General features: G+C 40.9%; 1 protein-coding gene across 3 annotated transcripts in view; it reads right to left on the bottom strand.

Moving 5' to 3' along the window:
- Nucleotides 1-16,953, bottom strand: part of LOC131069693 (protein WHAT'S THIS FACTOR 1, chloroplastic) — an 83,068-nt gene extending 66,115 nt beyond the window's left edge. For 2 of the 3 annotated variants that reach the window (XM_058005216.2, XM_058005217.2), the window contains exon 1: nt 14,429-16,953. In XM_058005216.2, the coding sequence (XP_057861199.2) occupies nt 14,447-16,759 (2,313 nt within the window). In that variant the 5' untranslated portion in view covers nt 16,760-16,953 and the 3' untranslated portion in view covers nt 14,429-14,446. Of the gene's footprint in view, nt 1-14,103; nt 14,267-14,428 lie in introns of those variants that run through there. The other variant, XM_058005219.2, reaches the window with a different exon arrangement.
- Between the last annotated feature and the right edge of the window lie 1,522 nt (nt 16,954-18,475).

Here is an 18,475-nt window from a genome sequence, read left to right as displayed (position 1 = left end):
GAGAGGTAATTTGTTGGTGTTGGAAATAAGCCACACCCGGACCAACGATGGACTGGTCCAAGAGGGGCCACTAACTCAGTGGTAGAGCACTCCAGCAGTGTACGGAAAGTCCTAGGTTCGAGTCCTAGCTAATCCATGTCTCAACATCAGAGCTTGGTTTGAATTAGGGGTAATCAGATTAATTGTAGTTGTCCCTCCTCTTCCTATTTGCTCTTATCACTTCATTTGAAATGTTGAACTGTCTCAAGGTTGAAGATAGATTGGATGGTGCATCCAACTTCACGTCATGGAGATTCCGAATCATGCTTGCATTGAATGGAAGTGATCTGATAGACTTTGTGGAGAGATCATCCATTGAACCTGAGGCAGAAGAGGAAAAGACTTCATGGAGGAAGAAAGATTTTCAAGCTCAGAGAATGTTGGTTGACTCCGTGAAGGATCATATTGTACCTATCATCTCCAAGCTGAAGACTGCCAGCGAAATGTTCAAGACATTGGAAGAGATGTACGAAAACAACAACACCAGTCGTGCCCTAGCCTTGAAGCAGCAGCTTCATCACATCAAGATGATGAAAGGTGAATCTATTTGTTGTTCTCAAAAAAGAGAAACCCAAGTTCACCTACAATCTATCTATGAAATAGCCAATCTCAATCAATGAAAAGGTTCAAAGCTTGGACAACATAACATAGGATCCTAATGATCCTCCTACACTTCAGGTTCTGCTAGACCTAGGGGGGGCACCCTTTTGATGCATAAAATACAACCAGTTACAGACATATGGCATCAACAAAAGCAGATGAATCTCAAAAGGCTCAACAACAAGGAGGTTACTGCAGATGGGCTAGATCTACATTGACATCTCAACTATATTGGAGCATGAGATAGGTGGAACGTTACCACAGAACAGAAAGCAAAAGATATTATGATTTGATTTTTAAAAAAAGAAGCAAGTAACTTCTAGCTATAACAAATCAGTGCCTTAACCCGGGCATAGAGTCAATACAAAAACCACAAATGGAATCCAAGTTGCACATCAGATTCATTGAAAAAGATATCCCTGTATTAATGCCTAACATTAATACATTCTAGACTCAATCAAAGGATCATACTTATCCAAACATTGACCCAACCAAAATGATTGTTCACATAATTTAAACTCTTCTTTGAAGAGTACTTAAGAACACCCATTACACTCCCACTTTGAAACGACAAACCCAAACTCCCTTGAAGACTGGATTTATTGAAAATAAAGAATACCTGAAGACAATCCAATGCAACTGTATATATGCCTTGCATATATGTGACCTGCAACTAACAAACAATCTGCAAAATATATCTATTCAATGACAAAAGAAAAGGAACATCAACCATTACAACTAAGAAAATTACATGCAAAAATGGAACCCGTCTTGGAAATCTCCTTTAGAGAATTTCTCCAAAAAACTGGAACCCTTACAATGAGAAGAAATTTAGAATAAGAAGGAAGAGAGAAGAAATCGAGATTTCATCTCTAACAATGGCAACTGCCCTATCTTTCAACATTAACTGCTCACACACTTGGCCTATAGAAAATCTTCTCTAACAAACTGACAAATCCCCCCTGAAATCTCGAGGAAACTGCTCTTGAGATATATGTCGTGGGTTACACTTGACTGCAGAAATGGATTCCTCGTTTTTAGAGCTTTCCAGTGATATATAATACTTATATATTCGGGCAAAAAATAATCCCTCAGCCATCAATCTCCCAGATGAGCTCAATCATTTAAATTTTTGCCTTTTCACTATAGTCCGAAACTATAATTTAAACTTTGAATTTCCCACACAAATCTCTGCCACATGTCACCTCTGGATTGGCTCATGAGTCCCTCTGGACTCCACCTGTCTTGCCACCTGAGCACGGCTGGAACCACCACTTCCTTGTCTCTTCCTTGCCGCTAATCCGCAATGAATTTTCATCGTGCATCTCTGCATAGCGGATCAGCAACCACCGTCCAATCATTTCCAACCTGCTCGTTCTTTATTTTCTCCTCTAAATTGCTCTCATGTCGGGTCCCACCACTTGGTCGCCAAGTCGCGCTGATTAGCCATCGAGCTATTTACCATCGCGAATTAGCGACCACCATCGGATCATCCATCCGACCGTCAGATCTTCCTTGACTTGCCCACCCGTTAATTCACCTGGGCTACTCTCTCTTCTAGCGGGCCCGCCACGTGTCACTTCCTGATTTGCACTAAGCCCACCTTGACTGCCACCTCGCCAATCGCTACGTCGCGGGGGATAACCAACAAGCACCTTCATCTCGCGGTATAGCAACAACCGTTAGATCGGCTCAAACTTGCTCGATCCTTAATACCTGAACCACTCACCTTTTCCGAACGTGCTTTGTCGCCAAGTCCCAAGGGATAACCGGTGAGCTTCTTTCCATCGCGGTACAGTGACCACCATTGGATCTTTTGCATCACCGTCCGATCTTCCTTGATCTACCCGACCTTTACCTTGGCTGATCTACTCCCTTCTGCCGCGTGTCACCACGTGTCAGCCACTGGTTCGCCTTTGGATCTATCTGGGCGCCACCTTCTAACTGCCACGTGTCTTTGGTTCTATTGGCTTGTTCGATTTTATTCTTTCGGCCAAACTTCCTCCCTTGGCGAGCCGTTCACAAGTCTCATCGATTCTGCAGTTTCATCGATGCCCTTTATTTTCTCGGCGAGACCAGTTCTGATTTCTTTGATGTACTTTATGTCGATGGCACTGATGCTTTCAGTGAATCCATTTAGAGATCCATCGCAGCCAAGGTCTGTTCGATAGGTAACTCTTTGGTTTGTCTGCGCATCCAGTTGGCCACCATCTGGGTGCCACCTGTCGCGAGGGTATTGATTCCGGGCAGCTCACAACCGTGGTACAGCAACAGTCATGGATTGCCCCGGAATTTCACTCCACCGTTGTTCTTCCTCGAATCTGTCATTGGATCTCAGTGATCTGCTCGATCTTTAGCCTCTTCCCGCCAGCTTGCCCCAAAATTTCGGACACCTTGAGATGCGTGTGCACGCAGGGTCCACTGGGCCAAACGCCCTCGAGCTTTGACACTTAAGAAGTGTGCGGCTTTGTATTTAAATACAAAACACTCCCTTCGCAAAACCAATGTGGGATAAATGCTTTCCCTTGAAAGTTCATTTCTTTTGTAAACCCAATTTGGCGCCCAGGGAAAAATGCCTTATACAGGCTGATTGCATTTGTTTTGAGTTCTCTATGGCCTTTCCCAACGGCCACGCCAAACTTCACGCAGGGAAGAGCTGGTAAAAAGGGGGGGGGGGGGGGGGGGGGATTGGCTATAAGCCCGCCTATCGCATTTGCCAAAAAATTGATAAGCCATGCTAGGAGGAAGTGCAGATGCAAAAATTCTTGAAATGGGCCTCTCAAATTCACCAAATTTTTAGGAGTCCCAACACCGTCATAGCATACTTCATGACGATTTCTGATTTGAGAGATCAACTCTCATCCATTGGGAAGGTTGTTGATTATAGTGACTTGACCATGCTTGCTCTCAATGGTCTTCCGGCATCTTGGGAGTCTTACATTCAAGGAATTAGTGCAAGATCAAAACTTCCCAAGTTCGATCGTTTGAGAGCAGATTGCATACAAGAAGAGTCACGGTTGATAGCAAGAGGAATTGAGCGTGATCATTATGACGTAGAAAATCAAGTCCTTGCTTCACATATGGTTAAAGGCAAAAGAAGGAAGTGGGATAAAGACAGAGATTCCGACCCTGCCCCTAAACCAAAAAGGAAGGACTTATCTCACATGCATTGCTTTAAGTGTGACAAGTATGGTCATTTTGCTCAAGATTGCAAATTCAGGTCTACTCCTCTTGCTTCTTCTGCAGAAGTTGGCATAGGGACATCTCAAGAGGAGCAAAGGTCAAATGAAGATTTCCTTTTCTAAAAGGAGGAAATGTTAGAGGGAGCTTGACATCTTTAGCTTTAGAGGAAGCTTGTCAAGCCCAGAGGGAGCCAATTTCTTTCAGCTTTAGAGGAAGCCACATCTTTTGGTTAATGCATTCTTCTCTGGGAGAAGTTTGAGGTGAAAGCCCTCGTTACCCTCTGCGAGTAGGTATGGTGGATCCACCCTCTGCGAGTAGCCATGGTGGTGATGCATTCTTCTCTGGGAGAAGTCTGAGGTTAGAGCCCTCGTTCCACAGTATGCGAGTAGGTATGGTGGATCCACCCTCTGCGAGTAGGCATGGTGGTAATGCACTCTTCTCTGGGAGAAGTTTGAGGTGAAAGCCCTCTTCCACCCTCTGCGAGTAGGCATGGTGGATGTGATGGAAGAAATTCCATGATGTACTTGTGGTTTCCCACCCTCTACGAGTAGGCATGGTGGGTATTATGATTTAGCACTCGTGCTTGTTCACCCTCTGGGAGTAGCTATGGTGAACGTCATCCATGGGAGTAGCCATGGTGGTTGTATTCATTTGCATTTTTCATGGGAACAGCCATGTATCTCGGATCTTGAGAAGGTCTCCTCCCTAGCTAAGAGGGAGTGTTGATATATGTAGCTAGGTCGGAGCCCTTCTAGGGCCGACCTAGCACACCTAGCACGTTTGGATGACTAATGGGCTCGTGGCCTTAGTCATGTCCCATAATCATTATCTTGATGTAACGTGTTGGGGTCTTGTGTAACGTGTGAACCTAATTTGGCACCACCTTAATGCATTTGTTTGTAATTAAATGTGTTCCTTATGCTAGCCGACTTGGAGAATCAAAAGGCTAAGTCGCCTATATATACAAGTCAGCATTCATTGTTCAAACTCATCATCTCACTCAACAAATCTATCCTATCAACGAACTACCTCTCTGATCAGCGAAGTACAAACAAGGTCAGCGAACTGATCCATCTATCAAGCGAATATCTCATCTATCTTCTGCGAACTATCTTGTCACCTTGAGCGAATCTAATCATCAAATCAGATAAATCAGTTTGTGTGAACCTGAGTAACATTGTGTGAAGTTGGTGCACGATCTAAGCCTCCATTATGCTGTGATCTGGTCTGATTATTGAGCGAATTTGTTAGGCATCTTGGCGGGCGAACTTGTGATCTTCCTCTCCAAGTAGCACCAATATTCTGCCAATCTGAGACAGCGAAATTGATTGATTTGGTTTGGGCAAAGTCTTGGTGAATCTGCCCTAGATCAATATCACAATCAGATAAGTAATCTGATCTATAGTTGCTGTGTACCTGTTGTGACCATTTCACACATCGCCCCATTAAAATGGGGACCCCCTCTTTTTGCTAGTTTTGCTCGTCCTTCTCTCTGCTTTTTTTAGGGTTTTGGGTTAGTGAGTCAATCGTCTGGACTAGGGACAAGCCTTAGGGTTTCCATTTTAGTGTTTTCAGGCCAGAGTCCAATCCATTTTGAAGAATTGTTGAGCTTCCTCCCGTAAGATGCAATTTTGAAATAGGGTGAATTTGTCAGGGATCAAGAAAGTTTGTCTAGGTTCAGTCGGAATTTTGAATACAAGTCCAAATTTTGCCTAAGTGTTAATGATGAAATTGTGAATTTTGTCCGAGTGAATTTTGACCAAATTTTGAAAATTTTGATAATTGATCCTAGGCATTGGAAAAGTCTTATTTTTGCCTTGTTAAGTGACTGAAGCCCTAAAATCTTGATATTTTGGCCTGTGGAAGCAAAATCGCTCCTGTCCCTCAGCCAGGGACTAAGGCGAAAATGATATTTTATGCATCCTGGTTATTAATTTGTTTCATTTGTCTTGTGCAGAGTCACCAGGAGATGCAGTTGAACGTAAATTGGAAGATTTGGAAGATTTTTGAGATTCAAAACGGCAAATTTTTGAAATTTGAAGACAAATCGCTCCTATCCCTTACTGAAGGACCGGAGCTTGTTTCTCAAAATTTCACTATCCTTGCAGGATCAAGACGATTTTCGAATTGGAAGAGATAAAAGAGGGCATGTTCTGTCCATTGAATATAATTTGAAGAAATTTGCAAACAAGGAAATGTGCCAGGGGCAAAAATCGCTCCTGTCCCTCACTGAAGGACTGGAGCTTAAAATCCAAAATTGCCTTGTCCTTGAAAGATTTGAACGATTTCGCGATTTGAGAAGAACAAAGGAGGTACATTTTATCAGTTGAATATAACTTGAAAGTGCCATCATAAGGAAAATTGGCCCTAGAAGCAAAATCGCTCCTGTCCCTCAGCCAGGGACTAGGGCGAATTTTAGTGATAGCTCCCGTCCCTCTCCCAGGGACCAGAGCGATTTTCTTTATAGGACAAGTTTTGGACGAAGATCAAGTGAGAGTTAAGTTTGAGGCAATCAAAGGAGGCATAACGAATCCATTGAAGATAATTTGAAGATTACAAAACGCCAAGTGAGGTCCATGTTGTCCTAGGCGCTCCTGTCCCTCAGCCAAGGACCAGAGCGATTTCTTCCTAAGGAGAATTTCTCACCAAGTTGAAACGAATTCCATGTCAAAGGTGAATGAAGGAGAACATAATGAGTCCGTTGAAAACAAGTTTGAAAGTTGGCAAAGCAAGAATGAGCCTACAAGTGCAAGTTCGCTCCTGTCCCTCAGCCAGGGACCAGGGCGAAATCTTGGTTATTTTGACTTCCCTCCAAGTTTAAACCACTCCAAACCAAGGTACAAGGGGGCAATGATGTTTTGAGGGTGCTTCGAGAGAAATAAAGTTGTAAGGACCGCAAAAAGGGATGGAAATGCCCAAGTTCGCTCCTGTCCCTCTCCAAGGGACCAGAGCGAAATAGTCAAATATACTTAAACTTTGAAGGCCACGTTCGTTTCAAATGTTCAAGAAGGAATAAAGGACATCATTTTACGCCTTGAAGACAATTTGATATCAATATGATGGAGGATTTGCACCATAGACTAAAATTCGCTCTTGTCCTTCAGTCAAGGACCAGGGCGATATTCACAAAATCCATCATTTTTCTTCCTAGATCACATCAAAGCAAGGTTACACAAGATCCGAAATGTCATTTGAAAGGTGATGAATCAGAAGTGAAGGTTAAAAGATGACAAATTTGAGCTAGAATTCAAAGTTCGCTCCTGTCCCTCAGTCAAGGACCAGGGCGAAAATCACTTGAATGACAAGTTTGCTTTGCAAAAATGAAGTTTGGCGTGTGTGAAACAAACAAGGGGATCATTGCCTACCTCACGAATCAATTTGGCAACTTGGAAGACAAAGGCCAAGGAGTAAATGCAAAGTTCGCTCCTGTCCCTCAGCCAGGGACCAGGGCGATAATGATCTTAAGAGGCATTCATCTACAAAATTGAATAGACCAAGTTCAAGGTTCCTATTTAAATTGCCAGTTTCAACGTAAGAGATGTGGTTTTGAACGTAAAAGGCGAGAAATTCAAGAGCAAAGTGCAAAGTTCGCTCCTGTCCCTCAGTCAGGGACCAGGGCGATGTGGTTTGTACCCCTTACATCTCCCATGTTTTGGCGCCAATAAAATTTTCAAATTATATTAAATGCTAAAATTCGATAAACCTTGAAATATTTAATTAAAATTAGCATTTAAAATTGCGCATGAAACATCTAATTAATTAATTTTGCCTTTTAAAAAATCGAATTAATTAATTACGAAGGCATTAAATTAATTAATTATTAATTTAAATAAAAATTGGAGCGCTTGGGTTTTATTTTCATATTATTTAAAAGTCGGCCTTCATTTTTATTTTATTATTTGTCTTTTTTTTTAAAAAGTCGGCCTATGGGGATTGAAGAGGTAAGCCCTTATATAAAGGGGGTGTGATATGGTTTTTAAAACATCATTCAATCATCCTTTGCATGCGATTTGGAGAAGACAATTACAAGGTGCGAATTCCATCAAGAAGACAAGGAGAGTGCGAATTTGGTTTGAAGAGGTGCGATTCCCTTTATCAAGACGTTGGAGGCCCCCAAAAGTTGGCGAAGTTGATAAGGAAGACGCCTTTGCTAGAGGAGGACCACATTGATACTTCAAACTTCGATTTTTGCCTAGGCGAATTTCCTTATTTTGCTTTTTAGAGTTATCTCTCAAGTGAGGTATGGCGAAGTCTTCCCTTATCTTGAATTTTTGAAATTTTGATCGTCATAGTCTTAATCTTGAAATTTTGAATTTTAAAATTTTGAAATTTCAGTAGCTCGATCGTATTTAGGAAATGATAACTCAAAGACTTATCATGAAGTTTCCTAAATTTAATCTCTAATCTATAGTTATACATTGCAAAATCTATTACTTATTATGAAATGTTGTGTAGGTGTTACAATGGCGACCCCGAAGGCGGGAGCATCCACCAGTCGTCCAGCTCTCATGAAAGAAGATCAAAAGAACGAAGAATTGGAGACCAAGATCGTGTCTAAGTGGAACAACATTGGAGATACCAACTTGGGCAACTTCAGTACGAAGAAGTTTCGAGAGGTCCCTTACATTGGCAAGCCATCACCTGTCGCCAGGAGGATAATTGAAAGTGGCATCATTAAGGCGGCCGGCTTCCCTCCAGTAGTCCAATGCCATGAGTTGATGATCGAGTGTGCTCGCCATTATGATCCATAGTCCAGAACGATCGTGTCCAAGGAGGGAAACACTTTGGCCTATCTTTCAGAGGAAGCTATAAGTGAGGCTTTTCATCTTCCAAAGCACAGAGATATGGTCTACAAAAGCATAGAAGGAGCCAGGTCCATGTACGAAGATGATCCAGATGCTTGCCTAAGCATCATCAATAAGAACTGGTTACTCAAAAGTCGTCCTCGCCTGAGCAAGATTCCGAACACACCACATAGGATCGATTTCCAGGAGGAGTACAGAGATTTGATAACACTGCTCAACCGAGTCACAGGAGCCCCTCAAGCCTTCTATTTTGAGAAGTGGATGTTCTACTTCATCCAAGTGATAGTTCAGGGAAAAGGAACAATTCATTGGGCTAGAATGATTAGCCATTGCTTGGACGTACAGTTAAGGAGATTAAAGGCTACCAAGTCCTTCCACATGAGTTCATATGTCATATATGCCTTGATTAGGAGCTTTGAGTACGCAGGACTACCTCACAGAGGAGTGATTGGAAGAGGACCCGGCGAGGTCAGAGTTTGTGATTCCTATGTTCACTTGCATCATCCGCCAGGAAGTAACTACAAGTTAGTTAATGATACCTTCACGATGAACATCACCAGGACGTTGCAAGGCGGGATTCACAATAGACTATCTCAGGATGCACAAGAGCTAGTAAAGAGGTACGGTGCTTGGTTTATCCAATTTCCGAAATTTACTTATATTAGAGTCCATGGATGTCCTTCACCTCCATACATGTTGCCGAGATATCCGACAGACAGAATAGTGTTACTTGAAGTAACTAGACAGTTGGCAGCTTATGCGAAGGCATTCAAACACAGACATGGAAATGGAAGAGTTCCTGTGCCTATCATATTAGGGAATTCAGTTGAGGTATGTCCTAATGCTCTAGCCATGAATGATGCAGAGAAGGAGTTAGCTCTGTATTTTTTTTCATTCTTTGCCTTGAGAGAGAGCTTTGATCCATATGGGTATATAGAGGAGACAGTCGGTAGAAAATATAAGCATGAGTTTCAGATAGAAGATTTTATGATGAATCTCTTAGATGATCTTGAAGTGAAAAGAAAGATGCATTCTAGATTGCCTTTGGATTTCATTAGGAAATGCAAGATTTACAGAGTGGCCGACCAAGCTCAGGACAGTGGCAGACATCTCCAATCATCCTATGATCGAGAAAGCAAAGCAGTAAGGTTAGATTGGAATGAGCCCGAGGTTGTGGATCTAGATGCTTTGATGGCTCCAGTCTTGTCTTGTACTCGCAGATGGGTTGATGTGCAGCATCAGAAGTTGAGAGAACAGGGCATAGCTATGACTTTCACCTTGGAGGAGAAACCAGCTGAAGGTGGAACAAGTGTAAGCGAAGGTAATCCTAATCCCAGAAATGCAAGTGAAGGCAACCTTCGAAGTGTAAGCGAAGGCAATCTCCATCCTAGAGGCTCGAAGAGGAAAGAGAGACCTGAAAAAAGAGAATCTTCCAAGAGGAAGCAAGAGGGCCAACCGAGATCGTTCATCCAGCACATCTTCTCGACAAGAGAAGAGGACATTTGAGATAGAGTCTATGGAATCAATGGTACAGAACGATAAAGAAGGACAGGCACCTCGAAGGTCACCAGGTGGATCTCTCCAAGATAATGAGTTGCATGAAGATAAAGAAGATAACGAAGTAACATCTCCTCCCAGAGAAGAAGAATTGCCTAAGGAGATACAGGTTAAAGAAACAAGATCTGCCATCCCAGATTGGTTAAAGGAAAGACTAACAAGGGTGATTGTGATTGAAGACGAAGACAATGTGATTGATTTAGAGAGCCTTGTTGGGAATTCTCAGGATGTGACAGAGAAGAGGAAGGCCACTAAGATGTCCAAGATGATCAGAGATGAGACTGGATCCAGGAAATTGCAGATAGCTACACCGGCAGTGGACAAGTATGAAGGTGAGATCCTCGCAGAGGAATATGATGTAGAAACATTTGAGCTTGGTCCACTTACAGCCGAGCAGACACTAGATGAGGCCACCAATTCATTTGAGGCATTGAAAGACAAGCTTAGGGAAGAAATGGAGAAAAATAGAAAGCTTGAGAGAGAGGTCGGTGCATGGAGAACATATTTCAGCCATCTCAATCAGCCTTTAGGACGTCAGGATCCCGCAAGATCACCCGTACAGGCACTTCCCCTTCAATCAATTGGTGAGGCAGAGAGAGTCAGGAGTTTGGTCCAGCTGATGAGCTCATGGATTGACAAATCTCATACAGTTGCCATGGAATTTGCAACGAGGATGATGCAGACCATTCATAGGGCTATCCAGGTTCTTGAGATCATCCACAATTTGATGATAACGGTAGCCGCCTTTGCTCATACTAAAGATGTTATCATTCCTGTCTTGCAAGTAATCAGGCAAACATCAAGGAAGGTCCTAGTGCAGGAAAAGATAATGGATGGAGGACCTCATAGTTTACTTCAGTGGTCAACCTTACTCCAGATGAAGGAAGTTCTCTTCGAAGACATCAGTACTAGATGCAATCATGTTGAGGAGGTTATCCACCCGATCCAGGACAGAGTGTTTGAGGTACTACGTACTATTCTTGGCAGGAGGATCGAAGTTGAGACAGATGTGGATCTACAGGAATTGGAAGAAAGGGTCAAGGTCATCTTTTGCAAAGATGCTAATGTTATCACTGATGAGCAACGAGACCAGATGTTTGCTACCATGCTCCTGATTGAGAAGACCAAAGAACTTGAACCTGGATGGGACGCTGCTCTTCTCAAGGCATTTGATCAGGTCATCCACTTAGAAGAAAGAATGAGGAATCTTCCCGAGATTCCAATTGCTGAGATCGAAGGAATCATATCTAGATTCATTGCATATGCTAAAAAGGAACATTGGAAAGGGAATAAGATTCTAGATGAGAGGTTGTTATAGATGACATGGCACCTTAATTGTCATTGGTCTATCTCTTAGATTTTTGTGCCAAATTTAATATTTGGCTATGCATTTAATATTGTTCAGTAAAAAGGGGGCTATTTGTAATAAACCCTAATTAGGGTTTAGGTGTCATAATCTTGGCCATTGATCTTCTTTCGATCTGGACCGTTCATTGTAATTGAGGATGCTATTTATACCCTCACTTCTTTCATTTTGTCATAATGATGTATTAGAGAATTAGAGAGAGATTAGAGATTAGCAATTTGACTTGTAGTTTGACTTGTAGCAAGATTGAGCTTTGAGGAAGGAATTTCAAACAATTGTTGTACATGATGGCTTTGAGATCAATAAAATATTGAAGTTATGATGTTTTATTGCAATTCTTGTGGTTATCTTCATGGTTGTTCATTTTCTTGAATCATTCTCAATCAAAGTAGTTTTAGTTTGAAGGACAAAGTGTTGGACTTGATCTTTGGTAGGATTCACTTTCCAAACCACTAGCTTCTTGCTGATTGTAGGAATGCCTTGCGTGGTCAACTGGAGAAATTTGAATCACTTAAACCTTCAATCATTGTTGTATCTTGGATATGTGCCTTTGTGGTAGTGTCTTTGATCTTTGATGAATTGAAAAAATCATTTGTTACCTTAGAAGATCGCATCAATTTCAATTGAGTTGTTATTTTATGGCAATATTGAAGTTGGTAGAATCTTGCCAAGTCTCGTCCACATTGAGTCGTTCTTAGGGTTAGGCTAGACTAGATCTCTTGTGAACCCTACTCTTTTGATCTTTTTTAAAGAACTTGTTAGTTTAGGAAATTCTACTTCGGAAACATAAGGCCCCTTGATGACACAGCAATCACAACGACCACTGGTGCTTATCCACACGTAGAGACCCTACTAAAAAAACCATTGGAGTCACCCTAACTGATCCTTCTTGCGATATCTTCAGCAGTTAGAGACTTTATTCAAGAGAGGATAAGATGCCTTTGGGTATTTTATTCTTTGTATGATTGTGTACAAAATACACGTCAACAGTACCCTAGAAGGGTTAAATTGTAATCTGCTGCTATATCTAATCTAATCAGATCTGAGATCTTTGGTTGCTGGGTTTTTCCTCCAAGAGGGAGGTTTTCCCAGGGTACATGTGTGTTATGTGTATGATTTACTTTGCATTCTGATTTTCTATTACATACTGCCAATCTGATCACTTAAAATCAACATGGTATCAGAGCCAGGTCGAGGCTAGGAGCCCCAAGCACACGAGATATGTGGCTTAAGGGGGGGTGTTGGTGTTGGAAATAAGCCACACCTGGACCGACAATGGACTGGTCCAAGAGGGGCCAGTAGCTCAGTGGTAGAGCACTCCAGCAGTGTATGGAAGGTCCTAAGTTCAAGTCCTAGCTGGTCCATGTCTCAACATAATTCACCTCCATTTGCACTATATTAGCAATGCAGGACTGAGTGTTTCCATTCCACCGAGGTTGGGTTCTAGATGACCCTTTTCCTTCACCACATTTGCCTAAAGTACATAAGAGGCAGAAATAGTACTATTCCACTTTGGAAGGAGTACATGAGGATAAGCTTTCTTAACCAAATGATAGACCTCGAAGAACAAGGAAATCAAGTTCCAATTGAGCTGATAAGCATGTCCATTTTGCTCTTTCTGCTGATCTTTTTAAGGTTTATAAACCACAAAATTTGACTAAGACCCAAAGAAATCCAAAATGAGAAGCTGAAATGAAGGTTAAGCATGATGCTTTGCCGAAAATCATGCTTGGGAGTTGGTAGAATTGACTCCAAGAAAAAATCCCATGGGATGCAATGGGGTTCATAAGGTAAAGGGCAAAGTTGATGGTTACTTGGACAAGTATGAGGCACATCTTGTTGCTAAAATTTTTTACAATAGGTGGGAACAGACTGTGAAGAAACTTTTGCTCCTATTGCAAAGATGGCCACATTTCAGTTGCTTCTCTCCATTGGTGTTCAATTTGGTTGAAAGGTGTACCAAACAGATGTCAAAAGTGCCTTCCTAAACAAAGATTTGGATGAGGAGGTCTATTTGGTGTAGCATAAGGGTTTTCAAGATTCTACTCGTGAACATCTAGTTTGCAAGTTGATTAAGTCCCTGTACAAACTTAAGCAAGCTCCTTGAGCCTAGTATTTCAACATTGATAAACACCTAGAAGATTATGGATTCAGAAGTTTTTTTGATCCAAAACTTTATGTCAAATGCAATGGTGACAATATTGTAATTATTGTCATATATGTTATGTCAAATGCAATGGTGACAATATTGTAATTATTGTCGTATATGTTAGTGATCTTGTCATCACAAGAAGCACAAACACTAGAATTCAACAAGTGAATAAAACATTTGTGCAGCTTTTGACATGTCTAATCTACAAAAACTTTGAACCATCTTACATTATCTTGCAAAAACTTTTTAACATAATCTTTATCCTGCAAAAACTTTGAACCATAATCTTACATTATCCAATATGTAGATGAAAGATTGCCCACTTGAATATTGACCTACTTAAGTATCCATGTTGTAGAAAATGCTCTGTATGGAAAAATTGGGACTTGCAATTCGGTTGATTAATTAACATTCTAAGGCCTCTGTAATTGTTATTTGATAAAGCGCATTGAATTTTGAAGCAATAAAGACACACCATCAAAAAAAGTCGATAAAGATCTCAATTTAGTTTTAAAAAAATATCAACCCCTGGAAGGTATAGGAATCATGCATGTATTATTACCACTGCCAAAATTGATCAGAAAGCCAAATCAGAGAAATAAACATTTGACATGACAGAAAAAATAGTCAAAGAAGGAAGAGAACACACACGGACAACAATAAAATTTAAATACAATTTTTCATTTCTTGGATCACAAATGGATGTCCACCACAAATTAAACATACCTGCTCACTCAAAAGTTGCTAGGTGACCCTGGGGTTACCAGACTGCTTTTGAGATGGGTTCCGAGTTCCTCGACTTTGAGGTACTTCAAAGTTACTTCCTTGGCTTCCAGATGTTCTGGACTTACTGTCCCTGCTTCTAGAAAATTCAAACTTATTGCCTTGTTTTCTAGACAGTTGAGATGTACCGCGTTGGCGTTCAGATGTTTTAAAATTATTTTCCCTTCTTCCAGATGTGTCGAAGCTCCTGACCTGCATTCTTGCAGATGTGCCAGAACTCCTGCCTTGCTTTGTATCAAACGTGTCAGAACTCCTACCTTGTTTTCTATCAGATGTGTCAAAACTCTTGCCTTCCTTTCTGTGAGATACATCAAAGCTCCTACCTTTCTTTCCAGATGTCTCAAAATGTCTGTCTTGCCTTCCAGATGTCTCAGAGCTCCTTTCTTTCCTTCCAGATGTTTCAAAGCTCCTGCCTTGCCTTCCAGATTTCTCAAAGTTCCTTCCTTGCCTTCCTGATGTCTCAAAGTTCCTTCCTGGTGTCTCAAAGTTCCTTCCTTGCCTTCCAGATTTCTCAAAGTTCCTTCCTGTTGTCTCAAAGTTCCTTCCTTGCCTTCCTGATGTCTCAAAGTTCCTTCCAGATTTCTCAAAGTTCCTTCCTTGCCTTCCAGATTTCTCAAAGTTCCTTCCTATCCTTCCTGATGTCTCAAAGTTCCTTCCTTCTCCAAACGTCTGATAGCCACTGCCTTTCTTTATATATGTGTCAAAGCTCTTGCCTTGCTTTCCTAATGTTCGTTTATTTTTCTCTTCCAATATAGATTTTCTTAAATTAGTCCTTTGCCTTTGAAATGGTTTCGAGTCACTGCCCTGACTGTCAGAGGGACTTAAGTTGGAGGCTTGCTTACCAGATGATTGGAGCCTACCACGTTGTTTTCCATGTGTTCTAAAATCTCTCTCACAAACGTCTTTATCATCCTCTGAAGACTCTTCATCTGTGGTAACTTCCTCCTCCTCATCATCATCATCATCATTGTCATTTACACCAAAATCTTTCCTGGCATAATTTCTGTCATCAGAACTCTCCTCCTCCTGTGATTCTTCATCCTCACTATTGCCCTCCTGTAATTCTTCATCCTCACTATTACCCTCATGATCATCGTGACTTTTTTCCAGAGCATGGAGATTTTCACCAGCTACAGAGTCTTTCTCTTGTGAATTAACCCCCTTCTTCGAACATTTCCTTTTATCCCCGAACCCCTTCTTCATCACATGAAGGAACTTCCCCCTACATTTCATGAGAGGATGCTCCTCAATCAGCTTATCTCTTTTATAGGCCTCTCTGAGCACCACTGTCACAGTACCATTTTTCAAACTGACATAAAAGATCCCAGGATGACGGTCAAAACACTTTTCAAACTTCTCGGGTAGTCCCAACTGCTCCCGAAGGTCAATAAGATACCGCCTCACCGTTCTCTTGCTAACCATGAGACTCAGGAGCTCATGCAACACCCCAACCACCCTTCTCTCGGATAAATCACTTAATGGATCTATATGAGATGCATGCTCGTAGGGCGATATGTAGGGCAACCTCTGCCACTCCTCTGCCCATTTCACATATCCCTGTTTCACAGCATACCCCTTAGAATAATTCAAAGGAAAAGCCAAAGGCATCGTCTTTTTATACTCTCCCTTGTTAGCTGCCCTCCTCTCCATCTCGGAGACAGCCAACGTATCATTCCAGCAAACAAGATCCAATCCAGGCCTATTATCAGGCATATTGATTACACTAAAGTAGTCTGGAAAATTGGGTACCAACGTCTTGACATAATTCTGGGGCAAACCCATGTCCCATTTCAGCTGGTTTATATGATCTAAGTGAAGCTTTTTTTCTCTGGTCATCATCAGAAGCTTGCACAACCTAGTTGCAGCGTCTGATTCTTGCTCCTGGTGGATTCGGGCTTCTTCCTCTTCCAACTCTAGGACCTCTTTTGTCAACTTACATTTGTTCCCATTGCAAAGCTCAAATATTGAAGGGTATTTTTTGATGAAGTTGGAAACCCCACTGCGAATGCCCAGCTTCTTTTTCTTCCTTGAGAGAGCATCGATAGGCAAACAAGCCTCTGGCTCCTTCTTTATAATATCTTTCACAGAAATGACAGCCCTTAAATTCTTCTCCTTCTCTACCGCGACATCCAAACCTCTGTCCTTCTTCCATTGCAATTGAATAGTATACAGAAAAACTTTCTGCGTGTACGATGATGAATTTGTTTTTCTTGTGAAGGAATAAACTCTGTGGATTGTGTGAAAGGCACTCGTCAGGGTTTGTTTTTGAGACATCTTGCGTTACGAATATCAAGTAGCTTCACTGTCCATACCTGTTATTTGCTCTTTTTCAGCTTTGAACGCCCGCTTGATCTTCATTGGACTTCGAGGTTTTTGCAGGGTTTTGGATTGCTCATCATCGGACTTAATTTTTAGGTTTCGAAGAGAAGTGTTCCCGTTTAAACGCCCGCGGAAACTTTCCTACTAAGTATTTTAGAGGAGATACTAATTTGTATTTTAGAGGAGAGGGATCAGTAGTTGTACTGGGTCTAATAGTCGTTATAGCAATTGTGCATATAATATTGAGTCTTGTCACATATTTATATTATATAATATAAATAAACAATTCACATGTAAATAAAAAAATTACCAAATGTTGATCAAAATGGACCAATACTTGAACATAAGAGAACCCATAAATGTCATAAAAAAGACAAAAATACATTAATTAACAAGTGAAATAGGGGAAAGGACCCAGTAGTTGTGCACCCTAACTTCGCGTTTCTCAAAATCTTACTTGGAAATTTCAAATCACTCTGATTTTTTTACAGTAGCTTACTTGGCAAGTCCCCTACTTATAACTAAGGTTTCCGGGCCACATCATCAAATATGATGCCACATCAGCATGTTTTTTGCCAAGGTGTCCAAAACAGCCCAAAAAAAAAGTGAGACCAATAGGTGTGCAAAAGAGACCCCAATAGTTGTGCAGTTGATATGGTATCACCTGATTGGTTACTCTTTACAATATTAGTTATTTCCTAACAACTGTTGGTACATTTCCTAACAAAAATTGATATTTTTTGTTTCAAACAATAGGTTTTATTTGTTCAATTTTTGGAACAAAAGGTATCAACAACCCTCACAACAATTGATACATGCTCAACTATGGTACTCTTCCCCTAGATCATTTTTGTTTCAAATAAAATATCATAGTTATCCACTATAAGTGTGTCATTTATAAAATAAGATACTCACTTAAACAAGTACTGCTATCATAGGGTAAAAATATTATTCTTATGTGTACAACTATTGGGGTAGCAATGTATATGCATTGGAGTATTTCATATTAGTATTTTGTCCTATCACAAATATAAAAGGTGAACACAATAAATAGGGGAGAGGACCCAGTAGTTAAGCATGTACCAATTGTTGTGAGGGTTGTTGACACCTTTTGTTCCAAAAATTGAACAAATAAAACCTATTGTTTGAAACAAAAAATATCAGTTTTTGTTAGGAAATGTACCAACAGTTGTTAGGAAATGTACCAATAGTTGTTAAGAAATGTACTAATATTGTAAAAAGTAACCAATTAGGTGATGTCATATTAGCTGCACAACTATTGGGGTCTCTTTTGCACGCCTATTGGTCTCACGTTTTTTTGGGGTTGTTTTGGACACCTTGGCAAAAAGCATGCTGATGTGGCATCATATTTGATGATGTGGCCCTGAAACCTTAGTTATAAGCAGGGGACTTGCCAAGTAAGTTGTTGTAAAAAAATTGGAGTGATTTGAAATTTCCAAGTAGGATTTTGAGAAGCGCGAAGTTAGGGTGCACAACTACTGGGTCCTTTCCCCTACATTGTTTTTCTCCATGAAATGTGAGGGATTGTCCAAAGATTTAAGTGTTCAACAATTGGTCCCTTTGTGTTCATATAAGTTTTATTTTATATCATAATATGTTGTTTTTGTGTTCAACTATTGGTCTTTTAGTGTTGGATATAAAAGTTAGAGA

Source organism: Cryptomeria japonica, chromosome 11 (genome assembly GCF_030272615.1).
Source record: "Cryptomeria japonica chromosome 11, Sugi_1.0, whole genome shotgun sequence".
NCBI lineage: Eukaryota > Viridiplantae > Streptophyta > Pinopsida > Cupressales > Cupressaceae > Cryptomeria > Cryptomeria japonica.
Note: the sequence above shows the minus strand (reverse complement) of the source record. Positions and strands in the feature narration are given on the sequence as shown.